Source organism: Manis pentadactyla, chromosome 10 (genome assembly GCF_030020395.1).
Source record: "Manis pentadactyla isolate mManPen7 chromosome 10, mManPen7.hap1, whole genome shotgun sequence".
Lineage (NCBI taxonomy): Eukaryota > Metazoa > Chordata > Mammalia > Pholidota > Manidae > Manis > Manis pentadactyla.
The window spans coordinates 6,866,060-6,885,723 of NC_080028.1; the positions used below are offsets into that span (position 1 = coordinate 6,866,060).

The 19,664-nt window shown below is 60.0% G+C and overlaps 2 protein-coding genes across 4 annotated transcripts in view; one reads left to right on the forward strand and one right to left on the reverse strand.

The window, feature by feature from the left end:
* Nucleotides 1–5,387: 5,387 nt before the first annotated feature.
* SHISA8 (shisa family member 8) lies at nt 5,388–11,755 on the forward strand. Of its 2 annotated transcripts, none has more exons than XM_036931486.2 (4): nt 5,388–5,929; nt 8,535–8,665; nt 9,376–9,528; nt 9,766–11,755. In XM_036931486.2, exons 1-4 carry the CDS (start codon nt 5,406–5,408, stop codon nt 10,221–10,223), a joined length of 1,266 nt encoding a protein of 421 aa, XP_036787381.2. In that variant the 5' UTR covers nt 5,388–5,405; the 3' UTR covers nt 10,224–11,755. The 2 variants fall into 2 exon arrangements, with proteins under 2 accessions (XP_036787381.2, XP_036787382.2); XM_036931487.2 differs by having other exon boundaries at nt 9,829–11,750.
* Nucleotides 11,756–12,913: 1,158 nt separating this feature from the next.
* SREBF2 (sterol regulatory element binding transcription factor 2) overlaps nt 12,914–19,664 on the reverse strand; it is a 55,396-nt gene continuing 48,645 nt past the window's right edge. For both annotated transcript variants that reach the window (XM_057486331.1, XM_036931407.2), the window contains 4 exons: nt 19,013–19,181; nt 16,651–16,836; nt 15,122–15,233; nt 12,914–14,714 (listed from right to left, as the gene is read on the reverse strand). In XM_057486331.1, coding sequence (XP_057342314.1) covers nt 14,494–14,714; nt 15,122–15,233; nt 16,651–16,836; nt 19,013–19,181 — 688 coding nt within the window. In that variant the 3' untranslated portion in view covers nt 12,914–14,493. The remainder of the gene's footprint in view (nt 14,715–15,121; nt 15,234–16,650; nt 16,837–19,012; nt 19,182–19,664) is intronic.

Genomic DNA, 19,664 nt, shown 5'->3' on the forward strand with positions numbered 1-19,664 from the left:
GTCCTGCCTAGTTTTCCTGCTAGAAGGAAGCTTTGAAAGAGCATTCCTGGGGGACCCTGTGCAAAGATGCAGAGGAGACGGAGCAGGACGCTCAAGAAGCAGGAGACAGGAAAGGAGCTGGAGAGTTGGGCACCATGGCCTCTGAGTACCAGGTGAGACTGTGTCAGAACCTTCCCTGTGCCCAAGCCTGCCCCACGGCACACAGGGACAAAACCCTCAGGGAACCCAGGTGTTCCTCTGTCTCACCACTTGGAGTCCCACCCTTCCCTTTCCCCTCTGAGATCCACCACACCCCTCTGGCACTCCTCTGGGCACGGAGGGGAGCTCACTCCCGGATGCTCTGCTGTGGGTGGCTCAGGCCGAATTCTTCACCCAGAGCTGAACTCTGACCTGTCTCCAATTCTTGCCGGCTCCCCAGCTCCCTGGCCCCGACCGCGGGGCGGGGTGGAGTACAACTGCCTAGGGTCGCGCGGAGAGTGGGGGATGAGCCAGGAGGCCTTAGATGCGCGTGTTCGCGGCCCATGCTCCCTCCCAGGACTCTGCAAGGCGAGGAAGCTGTCTGAGAAACGCTACCAACTCAGGCCTTTGAGCATCTCCTCACTCCCTCGAGCTGCAGAGATTCTGGGGTCCAGCCCCGGGCGTCCTGCCCGCATCCAGGACGGTACCTCCGGGGCAGGCGAAAGTCTGCCTCCGCGGCGCCTGCACCTTGACTGCCCGCCGCCAGGCTCAGGGCTGCGGAACGGTGCGGGTGGGGCCAGGCGAGAGGCTCGGCCGAGGGCGGGGCCTTGGAGGGAGGCTGGGAAGAGGGACCCCAAGCCTCAGGGTGGTAGGAAAGGGGCGGGGCCAGAGGCACCTGGAAGGGCGGGTTCAAGTCCGAGGGGCGTGGAAAAAGGCAGACCCAGCTGAGCTGCGGGACCACAGCCAGCGGTGCGCTCCGCAAACCTGTATCTCCGCGCTCACGCCCGTTCCCGTCCTTACAGGCGTCCGGAGCCAGGGGAGGCCCGACTTGGGGGCGAGGTGTGTGTGGGGGGCTCGCAGTAGGCTCTGGGATGACCTCAGAGTCGTGTCCCAAGAATTGGCAGGCCGGCGGGGCTCTCTCCCCCGCAGAGCCCTCACCTCTCTGAGGCTGTCTCTGCGCTACGGACTTGGCGGCCGGTTCCGGATCTGCACTTTCCCTGGTGCCTTTGGAGGGTCCACAGGGAAACTACTGGGTGGTAATCCAGGCGGAGGAATTAACTGTAACTTCTGGGGCGAGACTCCCCGAGGCGAGGGAAGGGAAGGTCGGGGAGGGTGCATGGGGAACTGGAACACGAGGCTGAGCCCCAGCTCCCAGCCCCCGATGCCGCCGCTCCCTCACGACCTCAGCCCCGGTGTCCCCTCCCTCGCACAGGCAGCTGGAGCCTGAGTCACGAGCTGCCTCTCAAAGGAGACAAAGGAGCCGCGGGCCCTCCCCTTCAGACCCCCTTCGAGTAGCAGCACTGGCATCTGCGCTAGCAGGGAGCCCATAGTCCCCTGGAATCTCTGCTCCTTGGGTGACCCTCCATCATGGAGGAAATGGGAACAAATGGGCCTGGGAATGAGGTCTTTGAGCCTTGTGGATGGTACCCACTGTGGCAGTCACCATCTCAGCTCGGCAGTGGTGGGGACTCTCACGAGGCTGCATGCACCTGTACCTGGGTGTTTCTCAGTCCAGGGCCCATTGGCTTCTCCCTGCAGCCCTGCCAAAGAGGTGCTAGCAGCTCATCTTGCAGATGAGAAAACTGAGGAGTAGAAAGGTTGAATGGTCCAATTAATGCAGAAATTCCAACCCACTTTAGTCTGGCTCCAGAATGAAAAATAAATAGGTGCTCTCGGTGAGAGGGGCTGCAAAGGCATTCCAGAAAGAGAGAAGACCCAAGGGCTCATGCAGTAGTCAGGGCAAATTGGGCATCACTCAAGCACTGGATGTGTGGGCAAGGCGTAGGGACACTTTGCTGGGCTCTGGCAGGGGTCCTCCAGCTGCTCTCTGTACCGAACTGGCCAGAAGGTAGGTTTGGGGCTTACAGTGCAAGTTCCAGGTCAGACCCAGGCCTTTCCTGGCTGTGTGCCAGTCACGGCAAATCATTTCCCCTCTGGGTCTTCGGTTTCTCTCTAGAAAATCCCAAATCCCTGGCCCAGGGCTGGGCAGTGCCCAACTAAAATGGGAACACTTAGGCCCAGAACAGTCCTTCCCTAATGATCTCTCAGGCCCCTGAGCCTTGCACAGCCAGGGCTGGGCACCAGGTGAGGGCTCAAGAGTGAGCAAGAACATGACACCCACATTGACTGACTGCATGCACATGCCCCTGGGGCAGGGAGGGCCCTCATGGTCAGGTCAGTGCAGACATGCACACTCTTGTTCACATGTGCGTGCACACTCAGACACCCGCATACTCCAGCTGCCAGCACTTGGAGCTGGGGGTGGGGTGGGTGCCCTTCAGGAGCAGAGACACAGCTCCTCTTGCCCGCCCCGTGGGACTTGCTGCAGATGCCAGGGATTATTTTAAGCCTGGATCAATGGATGATTTTTGGTGACACAGACTTGGGGGGGACAGGCAGAGGAGACAAAGGGCAGGTGCTGTGGTGTCTTGCTATGCAGAAAGACCCCAGGGTCCAGGGAGGGCAGCCTGGGTAAAGGGGTCACTCCTCAGCTTGGCTGCTCTCGCTTTAGGTTCTCTTGCCCAGCACTTGGCTGGGCACCTGGGGAGGGGGGTGGTGTTGGCTGAATGGATGGCCAGATCCCAAGGCTCAGCCTGTCACTCATGGTCTGTCTTTGCATTTGCCTTGCCCTGCTCTCTCTCCCTCTCAAGGCTGTGTGTTCATATAGAGAGGGCACTAAATGCCTGGCACAGACCTGACAGATGTGGGCTTCTGTGGTTCCTGGCAGACCACTGATCCAGACTGAGATGGGAAGGAATCCCTGGGTGTGACAAGGAGCTGGAGGTTGGATATCAGTCCCTGGGTGTGTGTGTCGGGGTAGGGGTGGGGGGCTGGAATCCAGCTCCTTCACTGGACAAATGAAAATATATAGATGCAGGACCTGATGGGTATCAACGTGGGATAGAGGCTGAACCCCCACTGTCCAATGCCAGGACAGTGGGGGCAAGAGAGGGGCTCAGGGAAGGGAGGTAACCCAGGAAAGAGCATTGGGAGACTTGCTGTGGGCCCAGGATCACCCTACCTGGCAAGAGGCCACAGCCCCAGGGAGCAGAGACAAGCTCTCTTTAAGCATAGTGCCCAGCAGTAGGGTGAGAAAATGGGGAGAAGCTGCCACACTCAGAGCCCTGGGAACCTAGGGGAGAGCTAGGCAGTTCGTGGTGAGAGCGTGGATATACAGAGGACAGTTTGTGCCATGAATTCCATTTCTAGGAATACCCGCTAAGGAGGCAGGGAAGAATGCACTAGAAAATAAAGCTACAAAGTTCTAAGCAGAATAACGAATTGCAAGTTTGACAGCAAAGAGTAAAGTAAAACCCAGTTACAAAACAGTATGTAGAGTGTGACATATTTTATCATCAGTTGTCCCTAGTGGGATTAAGGCAATTTCCTTTCATTCCTCTGATCGTCCATTTCTTTTCATCTAAAATTGTAATAAAGCCTTCTCGTGGGGTGGGGTCTCCGGGGCTGGATCAGAAGCCTGTCTGTGGGTGAAGGGGTGAGGAGCAGGCTCTCTCTGGTCTGGGCACAGGAAGTCAGCCTGAGCAGAGAGGGCGTTGCAGGGAGGTCACCCCCTTCCTGTCTCAGCGCACTAATACCTGAAATTAGCCTGTCAGCCCCTCATCTAGGCAACAGAAGAACTTGATCCTCCTTTAAATGTAAATCCTCCCTCCTCCTCCCTCCACCTCCTCCATTTTTATAAGCTGATGCCAGTCGCTGAGGGAAGAGAGCATGCAAAGGCGAGCGGGAAGGACCCTTAACAACCCAACTTCCTCTTACAAAAACTAGAGACTAGAGTCATTTCATTCATTCATTCATTCAGCAGGTATGGCGGGGCCTGTGCCATGGGGGGACACCGGGGTGAAATGCACCCTCAGCCCTTGCCTTCCTGGTGTCCCCATCTGGAGAGTGGGAGGCACCACAGTGCCCCTGACTCCTGGAAGGGGCGGATTATGAATCTGCTTCCCAGTAACAGTTTTTGATCTTAAGATGAGAATCTGAGGCAGAGGGAAGCAAGGCGCCGCCGCTCAGTCACATTCTCCAGTTAAATCCACCTTCTGAAACCCCTGAGCTGCGCTCCGCGGAAGGTCCGGGTTCCGCACCAGTCCCGGCCCCCTGCTCCTCTGGCTCACTAAAAGCCTAAGGGTCCTGCGGGGGAGCCGGGCGGAGGGTCCCCCAACGGTCCCTTCCCCGCCCTCCTCCTCCAAGGCGGAGGCTGGTCCAATGTCCTCCGCTCACACCTGGGGCGGCGGAGAGACCCCGCGAGGGCGCCGACCAGGCCAGGCCAGGCCCAGCGTCTAGTGGTGGGGACGCCCCAAGATCCCAGCCCGGCGTCCACGAGGGTCTGGGACCCGGGCGCGCGCCCCGCGGTTAACGGGGCGTCCCAGGCGGCGCGGAGGAGACCTAACCTCGGCCCTCGGCCGCGGCTCTGCTGGCGTTTCCGGCCCAGCTGAGAGGCGGGAAAACCGTAGCGCAGGGAGGCGAAGGGCCTCCCGCGCGGCCCACCTGTGTCTGAATCCGAACTGACGGAGGGGACGGGAAGGCGGTGCGGGGGCAAGGGGGCCGGCGGGGCCGCCAGCGACCCTCCCGGGGCGGCTCTGTGCCCCCAGTCCCCTCACCTGTCAGACGGGCGCGCCCTCGGCGGGCTCCGTGCCGGAGGAACAGTCCCGAGAGCCGCGCTGAGGCCCACGGAGCGCCCGGTCCGAGGAAGGGTTCGGTTCCGCGCGCCCCCCTCCCCTCGCGGCGGCCGCGCTCCTCCCCCGGCGCCGCCGCCCGCCCTCCTCCCCTCGCTCCCTCCCCCGCCCGCCGAGCCCGCGCGGAGCCCGAGCCGCAGCCAGAGAGCGGGCAGCGCGGAGCCGGCGGCGGGAGGGCAGCGGTGTCCGGCGGCCGCCGCCCCCGCTAGGGCCCGCGACCCGTGCTCCCGCCAGGCCGCGGAGAGGCCGGGGGCCGCGCGCAGGCGAGCACCCGCCGCCCCGCCCGCAGGGCTCCCGGGTCGCTGACCGACCGGCGCGGGTCCGAGGTGCGCCGCGGAGAGGACGCGCCCACCGGAGGTGCGGCCCCGTGAGCGCCGGCCCAGCCCCCGCGGGTCCGCGGCCCTCGGAGGAGGCTGCCGCCGGGGCGGCGGGGCCCGCGCGATCCCTGAGGGAGCGGGGGAACCGGCCCGGAGGCGGGCGGGAGGGGCCGCGGCGCGCCGCCATGCGCCGAGTGCTCTAGCCGAAGGCACGGGCCCGATGGAGCGGGCCGGGTTGCAGGGGCTGCGCGGCGGCCGCGGCCCGCGGTGGCTACGGCTGGCGCTCGGGCTGGCGCTGCTGCTGGCGGGGCCGCCGTCGGGCCACGCGGGGGCCCCCGAGGCGCCGGAGCTCGCGGTGCCCAGCACAGCGGCCCCAGCCGGGGGCGACCGCTGCCGTGGCTACTACGACGTGATGGGCCAGTGGGACCCGCCCTTCAACTGCAGCTCGGGCGCCTACAGCTTCTGCTGCGGCACGTGCGGCTACCGCTTCTGCTGCCACGACGGGCCGCGGCGCCTCGACCAGAGCCGTTGCTCCAACTACGACACGCCGGCCTGGGTGCAAACAGGCCGGCCGCCCTCGCGTGCTCGCGACCGCGCGGCGCCCCGGGACCCCGGCCGCGAGCGCAGCCACACCGCCGTCTACGCGGTGTGCGGCGTTGCCGCGCTGCTCGTACTGGTCGGCATCGGGGCGCGCCTGGGCCTGGAGCGAGCGCACAGCCCGCGCGCGCGGCGCACAGTGACCAGGTGAGCGCGACGGCCAGGGTCTGCGGCCTGGGATCCTCGCCCGCCGGCCTGGACGGCCCTCCCGGCCCGGTGGGCGCCCCCTGGCGACCCTGCATCCTTCCCGCCCCTCTCCAAACCGGTCCTCTCAGCAGCCCCTCCCCCTGGTTTTTCCTCTTTGTCTCTTTCTCTAGGTTTGTGTCTCTCCCCAGCCCCCACTTCACGGAGGGAGACAGCTGATAGCGCCCTGTCTCCCCTTGACCTTCAGGCGGGAGCTGGGTTCTGGGTTGCCCTCCCCCGGCCCCGCCTCCTGCGGAGTCTGCGGGAGGGCTGGTTGCCCAGGACAGAGGGCACAAGATCCTGACCTAGAGGAGGAACCTGGGGCCCCATCCCACTAGCACGGGATGTCACACGTGGGCTGATGCCCTGTGGGACACCTAGGCCCCCAGGGAAGGAAGGGGGATTCTCTGTGGCTCTCCTGGCTCTTCCCTCCTGCTTCTCTCCCTAGTTTACCCTCCCTCTTCCCCCAAAGCTGTGACTCAGGCCTGACCTTCCTTTCCTGGGGTTTCAGAAGGCCTTCTCTATTCACCCCATTCAGTGACCCCTAAGGTGAGGGTCAGCGCCAGTTGTCATTGGTCGTGCGGCCTTCCCTCTCCCCTGTAGAAAGAGGCCTGAGGTGGGGGGCACAGATTCCTTGTGGCTGAGACCAGGACAGGAACTAGCTGAATTCTTAGCTTTGTGTAAAGTGGAGTCTGCAGGACTCAGGTTCCCCTCCTCAGCTGGGATAGGAACTCCGGGATTCTGTATCCTCACCTTTGAACCCACATCCACATTCCCCCAGTCACCCCCATGTCCTGGGGCTAGTGCCTTCCTCATTCACCCAGGTCCTGGCTCCCTTGGGTGTGGGCTGCTGAGGAGGCACATGACAAGCTGGTATTTAGAAGTGACAATAGAGAGAAGCCTCTTGACTGGGTGGGCCTGGTGTGGGTGTTGCTCCCTCCTAGACTTCAGAGGCACAGGGTTAAGGCTTCCTTGGCACTCCACAGTACTCAACGTTCCCTAGACCATTTAGCCCCCCAACTCCCACTTGCTAGGGTAGAGCTAGGGCTAGAACCCTGGTCTCAGCTACTATGCTGCCTCCCTGGTGTGGAGGCTCCCATCCTGGGTCCTGGACAGTGCAGGGGCAGAGCCTGGGCCTCCTGAGCTTGGAGTTCTTCACGCTGGCCAAGGGGGAGAGAACAGGGCATATCCTTGACCAGAGAGAGTGGGGCAGAAGGAGCTAAGGGCCATGGTGGTATAGGGGGGTGGCTGGGCAGCCACAGTAATACCAGCTGTTCACCTAGACTGTGCTTCCTCTGAAGGGGCCAGGAAGCAGGTTGGTGATGCTTCAGAAAAAGCTGGCCACCCCTGATGTGCCATGTAACCTTGGCCAGTCTCTTCCTCTCTCTGGGCTTCAGGCTCCATGTACCCTGACTCACTTTTCTCTTCTGGGGAGATCTGGAGCCCAACTTGAGCTCATGCGTGGGTGTGTGCCCTCTGCTCAGGTCTCACCTGTAATTCTGCTGTGTTGAGGCTGATGACCTGGGAAGGCTTCTCAGTGGGCTTGGAGGGGAGCTGAAGTCTGTCTCTGGGAAAAGTTTGTGCAAAGGCCCAGAGACAAGTAAAGTGCTCAGATTTTTTGGACAGCTGGCTGGTGGGTGCTTGTGCAGAGATATCACAGTCGTGGTGGCTGAGGAGAGGGCAGCGTCTGAAGGTCAGCTCAGACAGGCACTAAGAGGCCTTCAGACCCTCCACATTGCAGCCGTACCACACTCATCCCAGGTGTCCCACCTCCAGTGTGTTCCTCATGAAGCAGCCATTTGAGGCCCCAGCACCAGAAGAAGGGTCAAACAGAGCTAGGAGAAAATCATGGGTTCTGGATGGGATGCCAGAGGCAGCTGGGCTGAAGGCTGGGTCTGGCTGTCTGTGGGGAAGGCTCCATCGGATGCTGTCACAGCTGGGTGGGGGCTGGGTGGCCTGGTACCCAGGGAGGCACTGTCCAAGGTCACACAGCCTTGGGTGCTGAGACACTGGGAGATCTCGTGGCTCCTCCATGTCTGTGTTGGCAGCTATGTCCCAGGACCAAGCAGAATCCCCTGCTTCAGAAGGCGAGTTAGGTAGGCAGATAAAGAAGGCTTCCTGGAGGAGGGATTCTCTGTTGGGGTCTGGAGAGTGAGTAAGAATTTTACAGGAGATGGAGGAAAGGATATTGTTAGCAGAGGGAACAGCACAAGCAAAGTCCAGAAGTCTGATAACCTTAACAGGGCTGGTGTTGGGAGAGGACGCTCAACTCAGAGGGCCTAGGAGAGTGGACTCCAAGAAAGGGAAGGCTGGGAGCGTTTGGAAAACAAGGTGGCCCTCTTTACATGTGACTCCGTTGGAATTTCCTGACCTGTTCTGTGAAGTTGGGGCCTCAGGTCAGGCCTGGTGGGAGAATCTAGACATGGTGTCAATCACAGGGGAGAAGGGAGGTCCAGAGAGGCTGAAACAGTGAGACAGTGGTGGCAGGGCCGGCCTTTGCTAGGCCAGGGCCTGGCTAGTGGGGAAGCAGGAAGCTGGGAGGGCTGCATCTTACCACTGTACCCCACAGGACACTGACCGAGCTTCTGAAGCAGCCAGACCCCCAGGAGCCACTGCCTCCGCCTCTGGGCCCACCTCTGGGTAGCTGTGTCCAGGTGCAAATGGGTGAGGGCCTCCCCCGCGGTTCCCCCAATAGCACAGGTGAGTAGGCTGGTGGGCCAGCATTTGTTAATCTACAGCATGGGCCTCTTCTGTCTGACGTGGGCCTGGGAGTAGGGGAGGATGCTGCGGAGAAGAGGCTCTGAGCTCACTGTTTCCCAAAGGGAAACAAGCTGCCTGCCTCTGCAGCTGTGTGAAGGGGCGCTGGGCAAGCCGGTCAGCTCCCCTTTGTGGAGAAGGACCCTCTGAGGAGTCCTGCAACCTCCAGCCCCAGGGACAATGTAAGACTCCAGATTCAGGGATCTGACCCAGACTTTGGTTCTAGGCTCTAGCTCAGTGCCTTGGGGTCTGCCTGGCCTGGGTCTGTGGCCTCTATTGGGCCTTTTCCTCCAGGCTGGAGCCTCCCTCTTGGCCTCTTTCAACGAGGCAGGCTTGACAGTATCCCCTCAACCCTCCATTGCCCTTTATGGGATCTCATTCTCAAACATTCCCTCCATCTCCACAAGAAGCAGAACGTGGTGGTAAGCCGTCCATTAAGTTAGCACCCACCCAGGGCTGGCTGCTATTATTTGTGTTATTCTGAGCCAGGCCCTGTTCCAGACACCGGAGATACTGCCATGAAGACAGATTCTGCTCTCAGTCTGGCCCAAATAGACATCCCACAAGTTCTCATGAACTGCAGCTGGGGAGAGGTGGTAGTGCAGGGGCAGTGTCCTCTGGTCAGCAGGCCGAGCCTCGTCTTACCCTCCCAGCTCCAGATAAGAAACGCCCCAACAACGTGGCCGTAGGGTCGGCGACACCGGGGCCCCCACGCGGCCCCCGGCTGCAGGGTGGCGGCAGCATGACACTGCAGCCCGACTACTCCAAGTACGCCACCCTCAAGGCAGCGGCGCTCAAGGCAGCAGGTGAGTGGCCGGGTTTGTGCGGAGAGCGCTGGGCCCACTGCACCCCCGCTATCCAAGCTCCTAGACTGCAAGGCTGTGGGGGGAGCCCCAGCTGGGGTTCCAAAGTTCCCAGCCTCGAGGGCCCGCAATCCAGCCGGCTTCTGTAGCGCGCCTCCTCAGGCAACGGGCTTCCACGCCTGGCTGGGACCCCACCGCCACACCCAGAGCGGGGGCGGTGGAAACCCGCGTCTCCCGCAGCCTGTTTCCGCTCCTCCCCGCCCCGCGCTGCCGGCGCTGAGGCCCCGCCCCGTCCCCCGGCAGAGGCCGCCCCGCCGGACTTCTACAGGCGTTTTCCAGCTACCGAGCCCGGCCCGCTGGCGCTCCCTGCACAGACGGCGCGCGCCCATGAGGACTTGTCTGCTCTGCTCGACGCCTGCCCCTGGGCGCCGCCAGGCTACGCGCCTCCCGTCGGCCCCGTCCCGTCGGGTCACTACAAGGCCTGGATCTCCGGCCGCCCAGCCCGGCATGCCCCCCGCGGGCACCTGGCGGCTCAGGCCTCCCCCGCACCCCGGCGGCCCGGCCACACGCCCCGGAGCCAGTTCAGTGTGGAGAAGCTGTCCGAGGCCTTCAGCCCGCAGCCCCGAGGCCTTTATGGCAGCGCAGCCCGGGGACCCCGCCACCTGAGCACTAACAGCAAAGCCGAGGTCACCGTGTGAAGATGGGGCTGCCGGCTCTCCTGAGACATCACAACTCTGGGAGCCCTCCTCTGCCCGAGACCTTCCATCGTTAGGGCCTGGGACCCAGGTCACGGGCAGGAGGGGCGCTGGCCGTAAGGCCCGCCCTTCAACCTTTCCTAACTGGACTGGGGCCTTGGAACCTGCAGGGATAAGATGGGGTCCACTGATAAAGCTGGTGGTTCTGTGCTGGGGCCCTAGGTCCCGGGTTCCTCCTGTAAATAAACTCTTTTCTGTGGCTCCCACCCTCGAGAATAAAGGAGCCCCAGCTTTGTTCTGAGAAGCGTGATGTCAGAGGCATTGGTCATTGACTGGGCAGACGGCAGTCCGGGCACAGGGTGCAGCATATGCAAGAGCAGAGGACTGCTCCTGAGAGCTGGCAGGCAAGTGTTCTGGGAGCCAGGGACAAGTGGCTGGAAGGGCGGTCAGGGCTGAATGCCAGGCTTAATGTCCACACCAATGGGAGCCATGGGGGAGGAAGCAGCTAAGCCCCAGCCGTCCTGAGGATCAGGCACAGGGGAGAGGGTTCTTGGGAGCCTGGGGCTCCCTGGAGGAACCTTAGCTCCTAATGGAGGTGAGTTCCCTCCAGCCAGTCACCCACTGTACAGCTTGAGTTGGCTGGACCTTTGCTGATCCTCACTGACATGGTCTGGCCCTGGGCCGACCCCTGGCCTGCAGGCCACTTGGTTAGTTTGGCCTTCGGCCACCCCCCTAGTGCGTGTGGGCAGTGGGCCTGGAGGACAGCTGGTGCTTAGGAAGGGGGAGCCTCCTCCAAATAGCTGCTCTGGGGGGAAAGGGAACGGGATGCTGGGCCTGGAGTCTTGGCAGTGCCATCGGGGTACCTGTACTCAAGCTTGGTACTGCCAGCTGCACTCCAGGGCAGGCTCCTGGTATATGGCTGGGGCCCAGGGCATTGCTAGCAGCCTGCAAGCATTGCGTTACTCTGTGCCAAGCACTGTTGGGGTATTGAGGGGTGGGTTGTGCTCCTAATTGTGTAATCACAACAAAGCCACCCAGTTAGTTGGGCCTCAGTTTCCCTCCCAAGTGCCCTAGACATAATACAATGTTTTAATAACAATAGCAACCATTTGTTGCTGTTTCTTTCACTTAATCCTCACAAAATCCCCATGGATATGTGGCTTTACAGATGAGGAGATTGAGGTTTTGCGACCTCAGTAATTTGCCAAGGTCACCGAGCTGACTCCAGTGTAGGACTCATGTACTCTGCTGCCACTGTGAATCTGATGGTGAAATGGCAAGCAGCAGGCAGTCTGGGGGAGGAGAGAAGGTTATGAACATGTGTTTTGGCAGGACTGGATTCCTATTCCCAGGGTACAGGCATCTAACCTTCCTCCTGCTGGCAGGGTTGCCCTGGAGGCCCGAATTTCACCATTCTTCATCTGTAGAAGGGTCCACCTTGCTGTCTTGTGGCACTTGAGGAAACCAAGATCCAGAAACCCCAGGCCAGATCTCAGAGCCCATGGTGCTGCCTGCAGCGAGGCTCCCCATGGCTTATATGGGAGGCAGCCCTCACACCCTCAAACAAGGGTGGGGGTGGGGTGGTCCCCGGGCCCATCCTGCAGCTGTGTAGAGCTGGGGGAGGAGAGTGGGTGCTGAGTCATGGAGCCTGCTGAGACTCACAAAAGGATCAGGGATCCTGGGCACACTGACCACCCACGACCACCCACCTAGTGACGCAGGCCTTGGCTGGGCTGTGCCAGGAGGTGGGCACCTCTGCTCATTCTCAGTCCCAAGGGCCTTGGCTCTCCATCCCAAGGGGCCAGGCTGAGGCCATGGGCATGTCTACCACTGGAAACGTCATTGTAGCAACTGCACAGGGACCAGCTGCAGCAGGCCCTCATGGCTGCTCTGGCTCTGGGGGTGCTGTGTGGCCTGCTGTGACTACCCTTTGGAGGGAGAGGCTCTGGGAGCTAAAGGGCCTCACCTATCTCTCAGTGGGCCAGGTCATGGACCATACACAGCAGCCCCATGCTCATTTCCGTGTCACACCCGGCCCCACCTCTCCGTGAGGCCAGCATGCTCTCAGCCCTGCTTCTCCTAGGGGTCTTGCTCCTCACGAGCCTCACAAGGCACTTACCATAAATTGGCACTTTATGCTCATGGTGTCATTCAAACTGGCCAAGAGACCTATGGGGACCTAGTCAAAGGCAGAGACTGTCATCCCCACTGTGCACACATGGAAATGGAGGCTGAGGCGACAACCTGTCCAAGGTGACCCAGCTGGGAAGTTCAGGAGTTGGACTTGGATGTGACTTGCAGGCAGTGAGTCTGAGACTCACTGCCTCTAGGGAGGATGGGGAATCTAAGGGACAGCCAACCTTGTAAGGGAGAGATTTCTCTGAGTGGTGAACACAGAAGGACTTAGCACCCCAAAACTCAAAGAACTGCTGCTGTCAGCCCAACAGCCAGCTCTATGTCCTGCATACAGTGACCCTGAACCTCTCTCAACACTGCCAACTGCCCTTATCTCAGGCCTTGTCCCAGTCCTGGAGTGTGTGCCATGTAGCCCGTCTTGGAACAAAACCTCCCAGGGGGCCTCTCAGCAGAGAGGGAGGGGCTGTCCTCGGTACCTGGCCCACTGGAGGCCAAGCAATGCAGCCACCTGGCTAGTCACCACGGCGGTCACATGACAGACCCTCACGTACCTCGTGCTGAGTGGTACCAAACTGTTTATTGAACAGCATACGTCCAGGACACGGTGAATGACTCCATATCAAGGAAGCCCCCTTTTCAGTGAAAAACCACCCCCTCCCACCCCTAAACAACAACAAGGCACAGTATATACACATGACACAAGGGCTGGCTCAGCCAGTGGGCAGGGGCCATAAATTACAGTGAGTACTGCAGGGGGCAGGGAGAAAGAAAGTGGGTAAGGTCCAAGTTGACCCATTCCAGCCTGCACCTGGCTTCAGGGGAGCTGCTGCTGTTGCATTCCCAACCCCCTTCCCCTGCAATCTGTGCTGGGGCCCCTGCCTACTCTCTGCCCCAGCCAGCCTGAGGGGGTGAAAAGTACAAGGAGGGGGGGAGGAAGACCCCTCTTAGCCTCCCAGCGGGCTCTGGGGTTGCAAGCAGTCCTCAGGCCCTGGGAGAAATGGTCGCAGGAGAGGCACCAAGCCAGGGGCACTAGAAAAGTGGGACTGCTTTTTCTCCCAGACACCCATCAGGGAAGGAAGCCTCATTCCTAGTGCCCACCCTGAGCAACACTGTGCCTACCCTGGAAAGGGGTTGGGGGCTATTCCCTGCCACCCGAGCTTATTTTCAGGTCAAGAATTAGGGATAAAAATAGACTATGGAGGTAGGAGTTGGGGTGGAGGGAACTGAGAGCCCCTGCTGAAGGACCCTGGTCCCTGGCCCTAGTGGGTGACTTCATCTCTCCCAGCCCCCTGGGCTTACCCTGAGCTTAGGCTGACTTCCCAGTGGGTTGGGGGAGTGGGAAGGAAAGGACAATTAAATAAGATATCATTTATTTTTTAAAAAATTCAAAAATAATGCCGACATTATTTCATCCACCTCCAGGCCTGTGCCCTAACTCCCCCTGCCTCCCCAGAGCTGGGCGCCCCTCCTTCCCTGGCTGTCCTGTGTAATAAAGAGAAAACAACAAACTGGCTTTGTCAGGCACAGGGGAGGGAACACAGACCCAGAGAGAGAAATAAAGATGCCACAGCAACTTGGCCCTGCATCATGGCAAACCCAAGCACACTGATATAAAAACATTCATATAAAAGGGGGGAGGGGGCCTGCTGGGCACAGTGACAAGGGTGAAGCACTCTGGTGCCCAGAGACCTATGACCCCCAGAGGGAAAGCTTGATAAAAAAACAGGAAAGCAGGGAAGGCAGGAGAGGCATTCAGAGGAAAGAGAATCTTGGGAGGGCTGGGGGCAGGGGCTGAGCAGCTTGGGAGCTCCCCCTGCTGCTTTCAAGTCAGAGTGACCCCCAAGTCGTGCCCACCCAGCCCTTACTCTCTTGGGCCCACTGGGCCCTGGACCATGGGCACCAATCCACAGCAGCTTCAGGGGCTCTGCCCAGGGGCCCAATGGCCTGAGGTGGTCCCAAAATAGCTCAGGTTCATCCCACAGCTCCTAGAGGGAGGAGGGGGAAACTGAGACAGGGAGGAGGGACAGAGGCTGAGACAGAGGAGGGAGAGGCTGAGAGACAGGCAGGGAGGAGAGAGAGAGAGGCTGGGAGAAAAGACAGGGGGAGGTGACGGACCCAAACAGGCAAAGCCTGGGAGTCAGGAGGTGGCAATGGCAGTGCCACCCCCCAGCTTGACAATCATCTGCTGGCAGTCGTTGCAGGAGCGCCGGTCGCCCACCTTCTCCAGGGTGCGGGCAGCCTCGGCCAGCAGCACTGCCCGCTGCCCCGGGGAGGAGAGGAAGGAGAGGGGCAGGTGGCGGCAGGCCAGCAGGATGGCAGTGGCCCGCTCTCGCTGGCCAGGCCAGGTGTCCGCCTCTCCTGTGGGTATGAGACGCATGTAACCACACTCTGAGAACCTGCTGTGATACAGATACCGCTCCCAGGGCTGGATGTGGGCTCATGAACCCTCACACTCACCCAGCGAGGGGGTTCCAGAGCCCTGCCTCATTCACGGGCAGGACGAGAGGAACCTGGCTGGTGTCACAGGCTGTTACCCTGTGGTGGGGCTGAGATGTAGCTCAGCCGTCTGGCTCTGGAACTCATGATTCTGCGCCAGCTCCTGCCCCACAGCACCTCAGGACTCCACCCCAGCAACCCACCTAATCAAGCCTTGGGCTTCTTTTATTCTCAAGCCACTTGTGAGAACGCTGCAGATGCTGGCTCCCCCAGCCCTTCCCCTGCCCTGGCAAGGTCCACATCGCAGGCTGCAGCACAGTGGGACTCACCATGCTTGGCGTTCTGGGCAGTGCGCCGGCGCAGGCTGTGCTCCAACAGCTGGTGGGTGCGGGTGGGGCTGGCCCCTGCCATCAGGCGCACGGTGGCTTCATGCAGGAACACCTGGGGAGGTGCAGGGGAACACATAATCAAGCCGGGGCCCTCATGGGTCTGTGCCCCAGTAGGTGTTGTGTCTGCCACCTGATAACTCCCCTTCTCGCCACACTATCCCACCCTGTTCTCCCTCGAGAGCAACCTCTGCTGTTTTCTCTGAGGCCCAACATAAGCAAGAAGCCATGGGGGAGGGGGCGGGGGCCTGGAAGGGGAGCACAGCACAGACCAGCTGGCAGGGGCAGCAGTGAGACACCAGTAAGGAAAAGCAAAGGGCTGCTTTCCTCTACTGGCGACACACCCTCTGGGATTGGAGACAAGTGGCCTGGAGGAAAATTCCAGTCCTCAGGGGCTGCCTCCAGCTTGAAAACAGGAGACCGGTGGCAGGGGCAGCAGCCGGGAGAGGGACAGCTGGGCAGAGTTATGGGGGGTCTAGGTCCTGTTTCCTTCTATTTGTTTCTTCAGAAAGGGATCAAGGCCAGAGGGTTTCCAGGTAAAAGTCTGCAGCTCTTCTGTAAATACGAGTCAAGGAGCCAGGCCTGGGTCTCCGATTCCTCAGAATCTCAAAGCTCTTACTACACCTTAATCTCAGACTGTGGGGAGGGTCCCGAGTCCTGCTGAAGGGTGTCAGCAGGGGAGGGGCAGGATGGAAATGGTATGCGGCCAGCAGCACCCTGGGCAGACCAGAGGGCCAGCGAGCCTGGGGGCACACATCCTCTTTTCCCCCACCGGAGGTGGGTCTAAGGAGTGTCTCCTGTGCTGTCCTGGCTCACTGCACACCATGGCCATAGTGTGACCCTGGGGGGGCCCCAGGCACCCCAGGCGAGGGTTGCCTCACTCTTAGTCTTTCCCCTTTCTTCCAAACACAGCCCTCCCCCACACTGACCTTCTGGCCTTCTCACTTGGATTTTCGGAAAATATTTCAGGCAAAAATATTATGTTACTCTAATTGGCAATAACAATAAAACAAACAACGAAATGACCCAAGTCCAGTCAACCGAGTTGACCCAGAGATTTAGATCCTGTGGCCATTGCCAAGGGAGAGTCAGGCAGAAGAACCAAATGGCTGGTAAAGAATTAAAGGCAGCCCTAGGGAGACTGTCCCCCTGATGCCAGCCAGGGAAGCTGGATGGAGCTGTGTCCTTCCCACGCGGCTCTAGACAGGAGCCCGTCCTTGCTCCCAACATCCAGTGAGGTGCAATCTGTGCTGGCCTGTCAGTGGACCATGTGATCTGCATACCACCACACACCAGGGCACACAGCAGGTGTTCAACCAACATGAGCAGAACCCAGAGACACATGGCACCTGGCCCAGTGCTTGACAGGTCAGCTGGCTAACCTCAGAGGGCCAACATCATGACCCTAGACTGATGCCATGCTGGGTTCTGGGACACCTAATTGCTTTCCCCTATCAGCCACTGGGCCTCACCTTGCGGTAGGCTGGACGGAAGCTGTGTGCCAGCCTGCGCAGGCTGCCTAGGTCCCGCTGGAAGCCGGCCAGCTCAGCACCTGAGGTGTGGTAGGCCTCACCCAGGGCCTGGCTGGCTCCTGCCTGCTTTTGCCAGAGTGATGTCCGCAGGGATAGAAGCAGGTCACAGGTCAGCAGCTGGACCACCTGTGGAGTGAGCAAGAGGGCAGAGATAGGTGACTGGCATACTGCTGGGGCAAGGATCCCAGAACCTACCAAGCTCCCTCCAGCCCAGTGATTGGCAGCTCTGGGAAGAAACAGAGAACCCCAGGTGGAGCAGCCTAGAGAACACTCCCCAGGGAGCAAGAAAACTGACAAAGGACGAACTCAGCCTCACAGCATCCAGTCCTTTCTATGACCCCAGGTGGGAGATCTGTGCTCTCTAGTGTGCAGGTGGGGAAGCTGCGCCTACACTTGTGTATAGGGAACACAAGTGGCAGGGGCAGGAATCAAATCCTCATGGAACTGAAAGGAAGGCACAGGTCCCTCCACCTCATGGGAGTTCCACATGGCTGGCCTGGAGGCTGAGATACCCAAAAGGTGCCATGGCCCTGTCCCTCCAGAGGAATCGAAAAGCCTGAAGTGGCAGCATAGCCAGCAGATGCGAGGAGCAGGAGGAGAAGCTCACTTCAACAGAAGGCAGCCAGTGCCCACCCCAAGTGGCCTCTGGGGTTGGGGAGTCAGGAGCCCATGAAGGCAGAACCGCAGAGCATCTGGATGCTGGGGTTTAGACCCACTGACCTAGATCAATTAAGGGTTTGCCACCAACTAGCTACACAACCCTGGTACAGGAATGAACCTTACTGAGCCTCAGTTTCCTCAGCCACAAATGGAGCTACTGGGAGCGTTATATGAGAGCACCATGTGCTGCACCATGCCAGCCCTCAGAGCACTCGGTTGATACCAGCTGCTGATAGGCCTTGATGTGGCATGAGAGTGGGCCCCACGTGGTCTGCATGGACCCACAAGGATGGGGCGCCTGCCTGGCTCCTGGTTCATTGCCACCAGGAGCACTGAGAGTGAGAAGGCAAATTCTTTTCAAGATGGGCCACACGTGGCCCTCAGGTTCAGATGGACTTGCCTAGGCCATTTGTCATTTCTCCAGGGCGCTGGACCTGGAGGGGGCACAGTGCTGCTCCAGACCCCACCCTGGACCCTGCCCCTTGCCCACACTGTTTTCTGACTGCTGACAGCCTCAAGGGGACACAGATGAGATCTCCCACCTCAAAATAAAGTCTGGCACTTCTAAGAGGTGGGCACTGGCCAGCACCTCTGGGTGGGGGTAGTAGCCTAAGGTTAGATTCTGCCCTCTGAGGGATACCAGGTCCCATGGGGCCTCCTTCTAGGCCAATTCTCCCACATAACTGCCACCCAGGAATTCTAGCCCCAAGGTGCCTGCCGCTCTCTCGATCCCCAAACTCAGTGAAGGCTGTTTGGCTCTTTATGAAGACACATGCTATGGGAGACCAACAGAGAAAAGGCACAAGGTGAGATGCAGCTCCCCCACAGGCCTTGGCCTTGGGCCCTTTCTGGACTCTGCCTGTCCTGTAGGGCTGGCACACCGTCCTGTGTTCACCCAGTGTCAGGGGCCACTGATGACTCTAGCTGTAAGTGCCAGCCTAGCCACTGGTACCAAACCCCAGTGAGGGGCTCAGAGTCTGACCCTCCAAGACGCAACTCATCCCTGCCTTTCTGGCATGAAGCCACATTCCTTTCACACAAGCAGACGATGCTTCACTTTCAGCTGCTCTTCCCTCCCCTCTACGAGGATGGCTGTGCCTTGTGACCCAACAGTGACGGCAGTGCCCTCTAACAAGGCATGGCTGGGAAGTCTCTCGAGGGCTGGGCAGGCCTCTGTGATGCACTGTGGGAACATTGCATGGGTACCACCAGAACATGCAATGCAACTACAATGCACCACAGCTGCCAGCGAGGAGCTGTGCAGCCAGCCTCGGGGTGCTCGGGGTGCCAGGGTGGTCAGTCGGTTCAGGGTCTGTGTGAGGGGTAGGGGCCTCCTTGGGCCTGTGGAGCTGTGCAAGCTGCCTGGAGCAAATGCGGATCCCTGGCCAACTGCGGTTCACCCAGAGCTGACAGCTGAAGGCCAGCAGGATCTGGGACTCAGGGAGCCCAGCAGAAGTACAAGGGAACACGCCTGGCCTGAAGGGAGCCCATGCGGCCAACAGGCTATGTTTTGGGGAAGCGGCTGTTTGCCTGGTTTGTGCCCTAGACAGCCCCAAAGGCTGGGTAAGCGCAAGGCAGGTCAGAGTTCTTACCCCCCCCGGATCTGAGCACCTCCCCGAGGGGCCAGGTAAGCCCCACTCACGTGGTTGAGGGTGGGGTCGCAGGTGGCCCCGCTAACGTTGAGGCTGCTCCACAGGTGGCTGCTGGCCCTCTCACAGTGGCAGAAGGAACTCTGCTGCCCATCTGCCTTCCCGGAGAACGAGGCATGCATAGCTCTGCATGTGTGGAGGACAGCTTTCACCAGGGGGCTCCTGGGCAAGAGAGAGGTGACGCAGGTCAGTGTCACTTGGGTAGCACAAGGAAGAACCCAAGCCAATGGCTGCCACACCCCACACTGCTATGACACATGGGTCTGTCAACTCAAAAGCTGCAGTCATGTTTCCAAGTCCCCAGCTCCAGATCTGAAATGGCTCCCCACCCCTACAGCACCTTCTTCATTCAAGGAATGTTGACAGATCCCCAAGTCCCTGGCTGCAGGCGCTTACTTTCTAGCGAGGGAGTCAGATTACAAATGCATTAAACACAGAATATATAATGCCAGGTAGTACAAGCACCATGACGGAAAGTCAACCATAGGAAGGGGATTGTATCTTATAAAGAAGCAAGCTGTGAGGACTTCAAGGGAGGAAGGTTCCAGAGAAGAGCAGCATGTTCAAAGGCCTGGAGAGAGACATGGAGAATATCCAGGAGTCAGCATGGCTGGAGAGGGGAAGGGAGTGGAGTGGAGGGTGAGA

Bases quoted from the DNA above. Each gene is read 5' to 3' on its own strand.
- SHISA8 (XM_036931486.2), top strand. From the start codon at position 5,406: ATGGAGCGGGCCGGGTTGCAGGGGCTGCGCGGCGGCCGCGGCCCGCGG. The intron at 5,930-8,534 runs GTGAGCGCGACG...TGTACCCCACAG, and splicing joins GCGCGGCGCACAGTGACCAG to GACACTGACCGAGCTTCTGA. The intron at 9,529-9,765 runs GTGAGTGGCCGG...CGTCTCCCGCAG, and splicing joins AGCGGCGCTCAAGGCAGCAG to CCTGTTTCCGCTCCTCCCCG.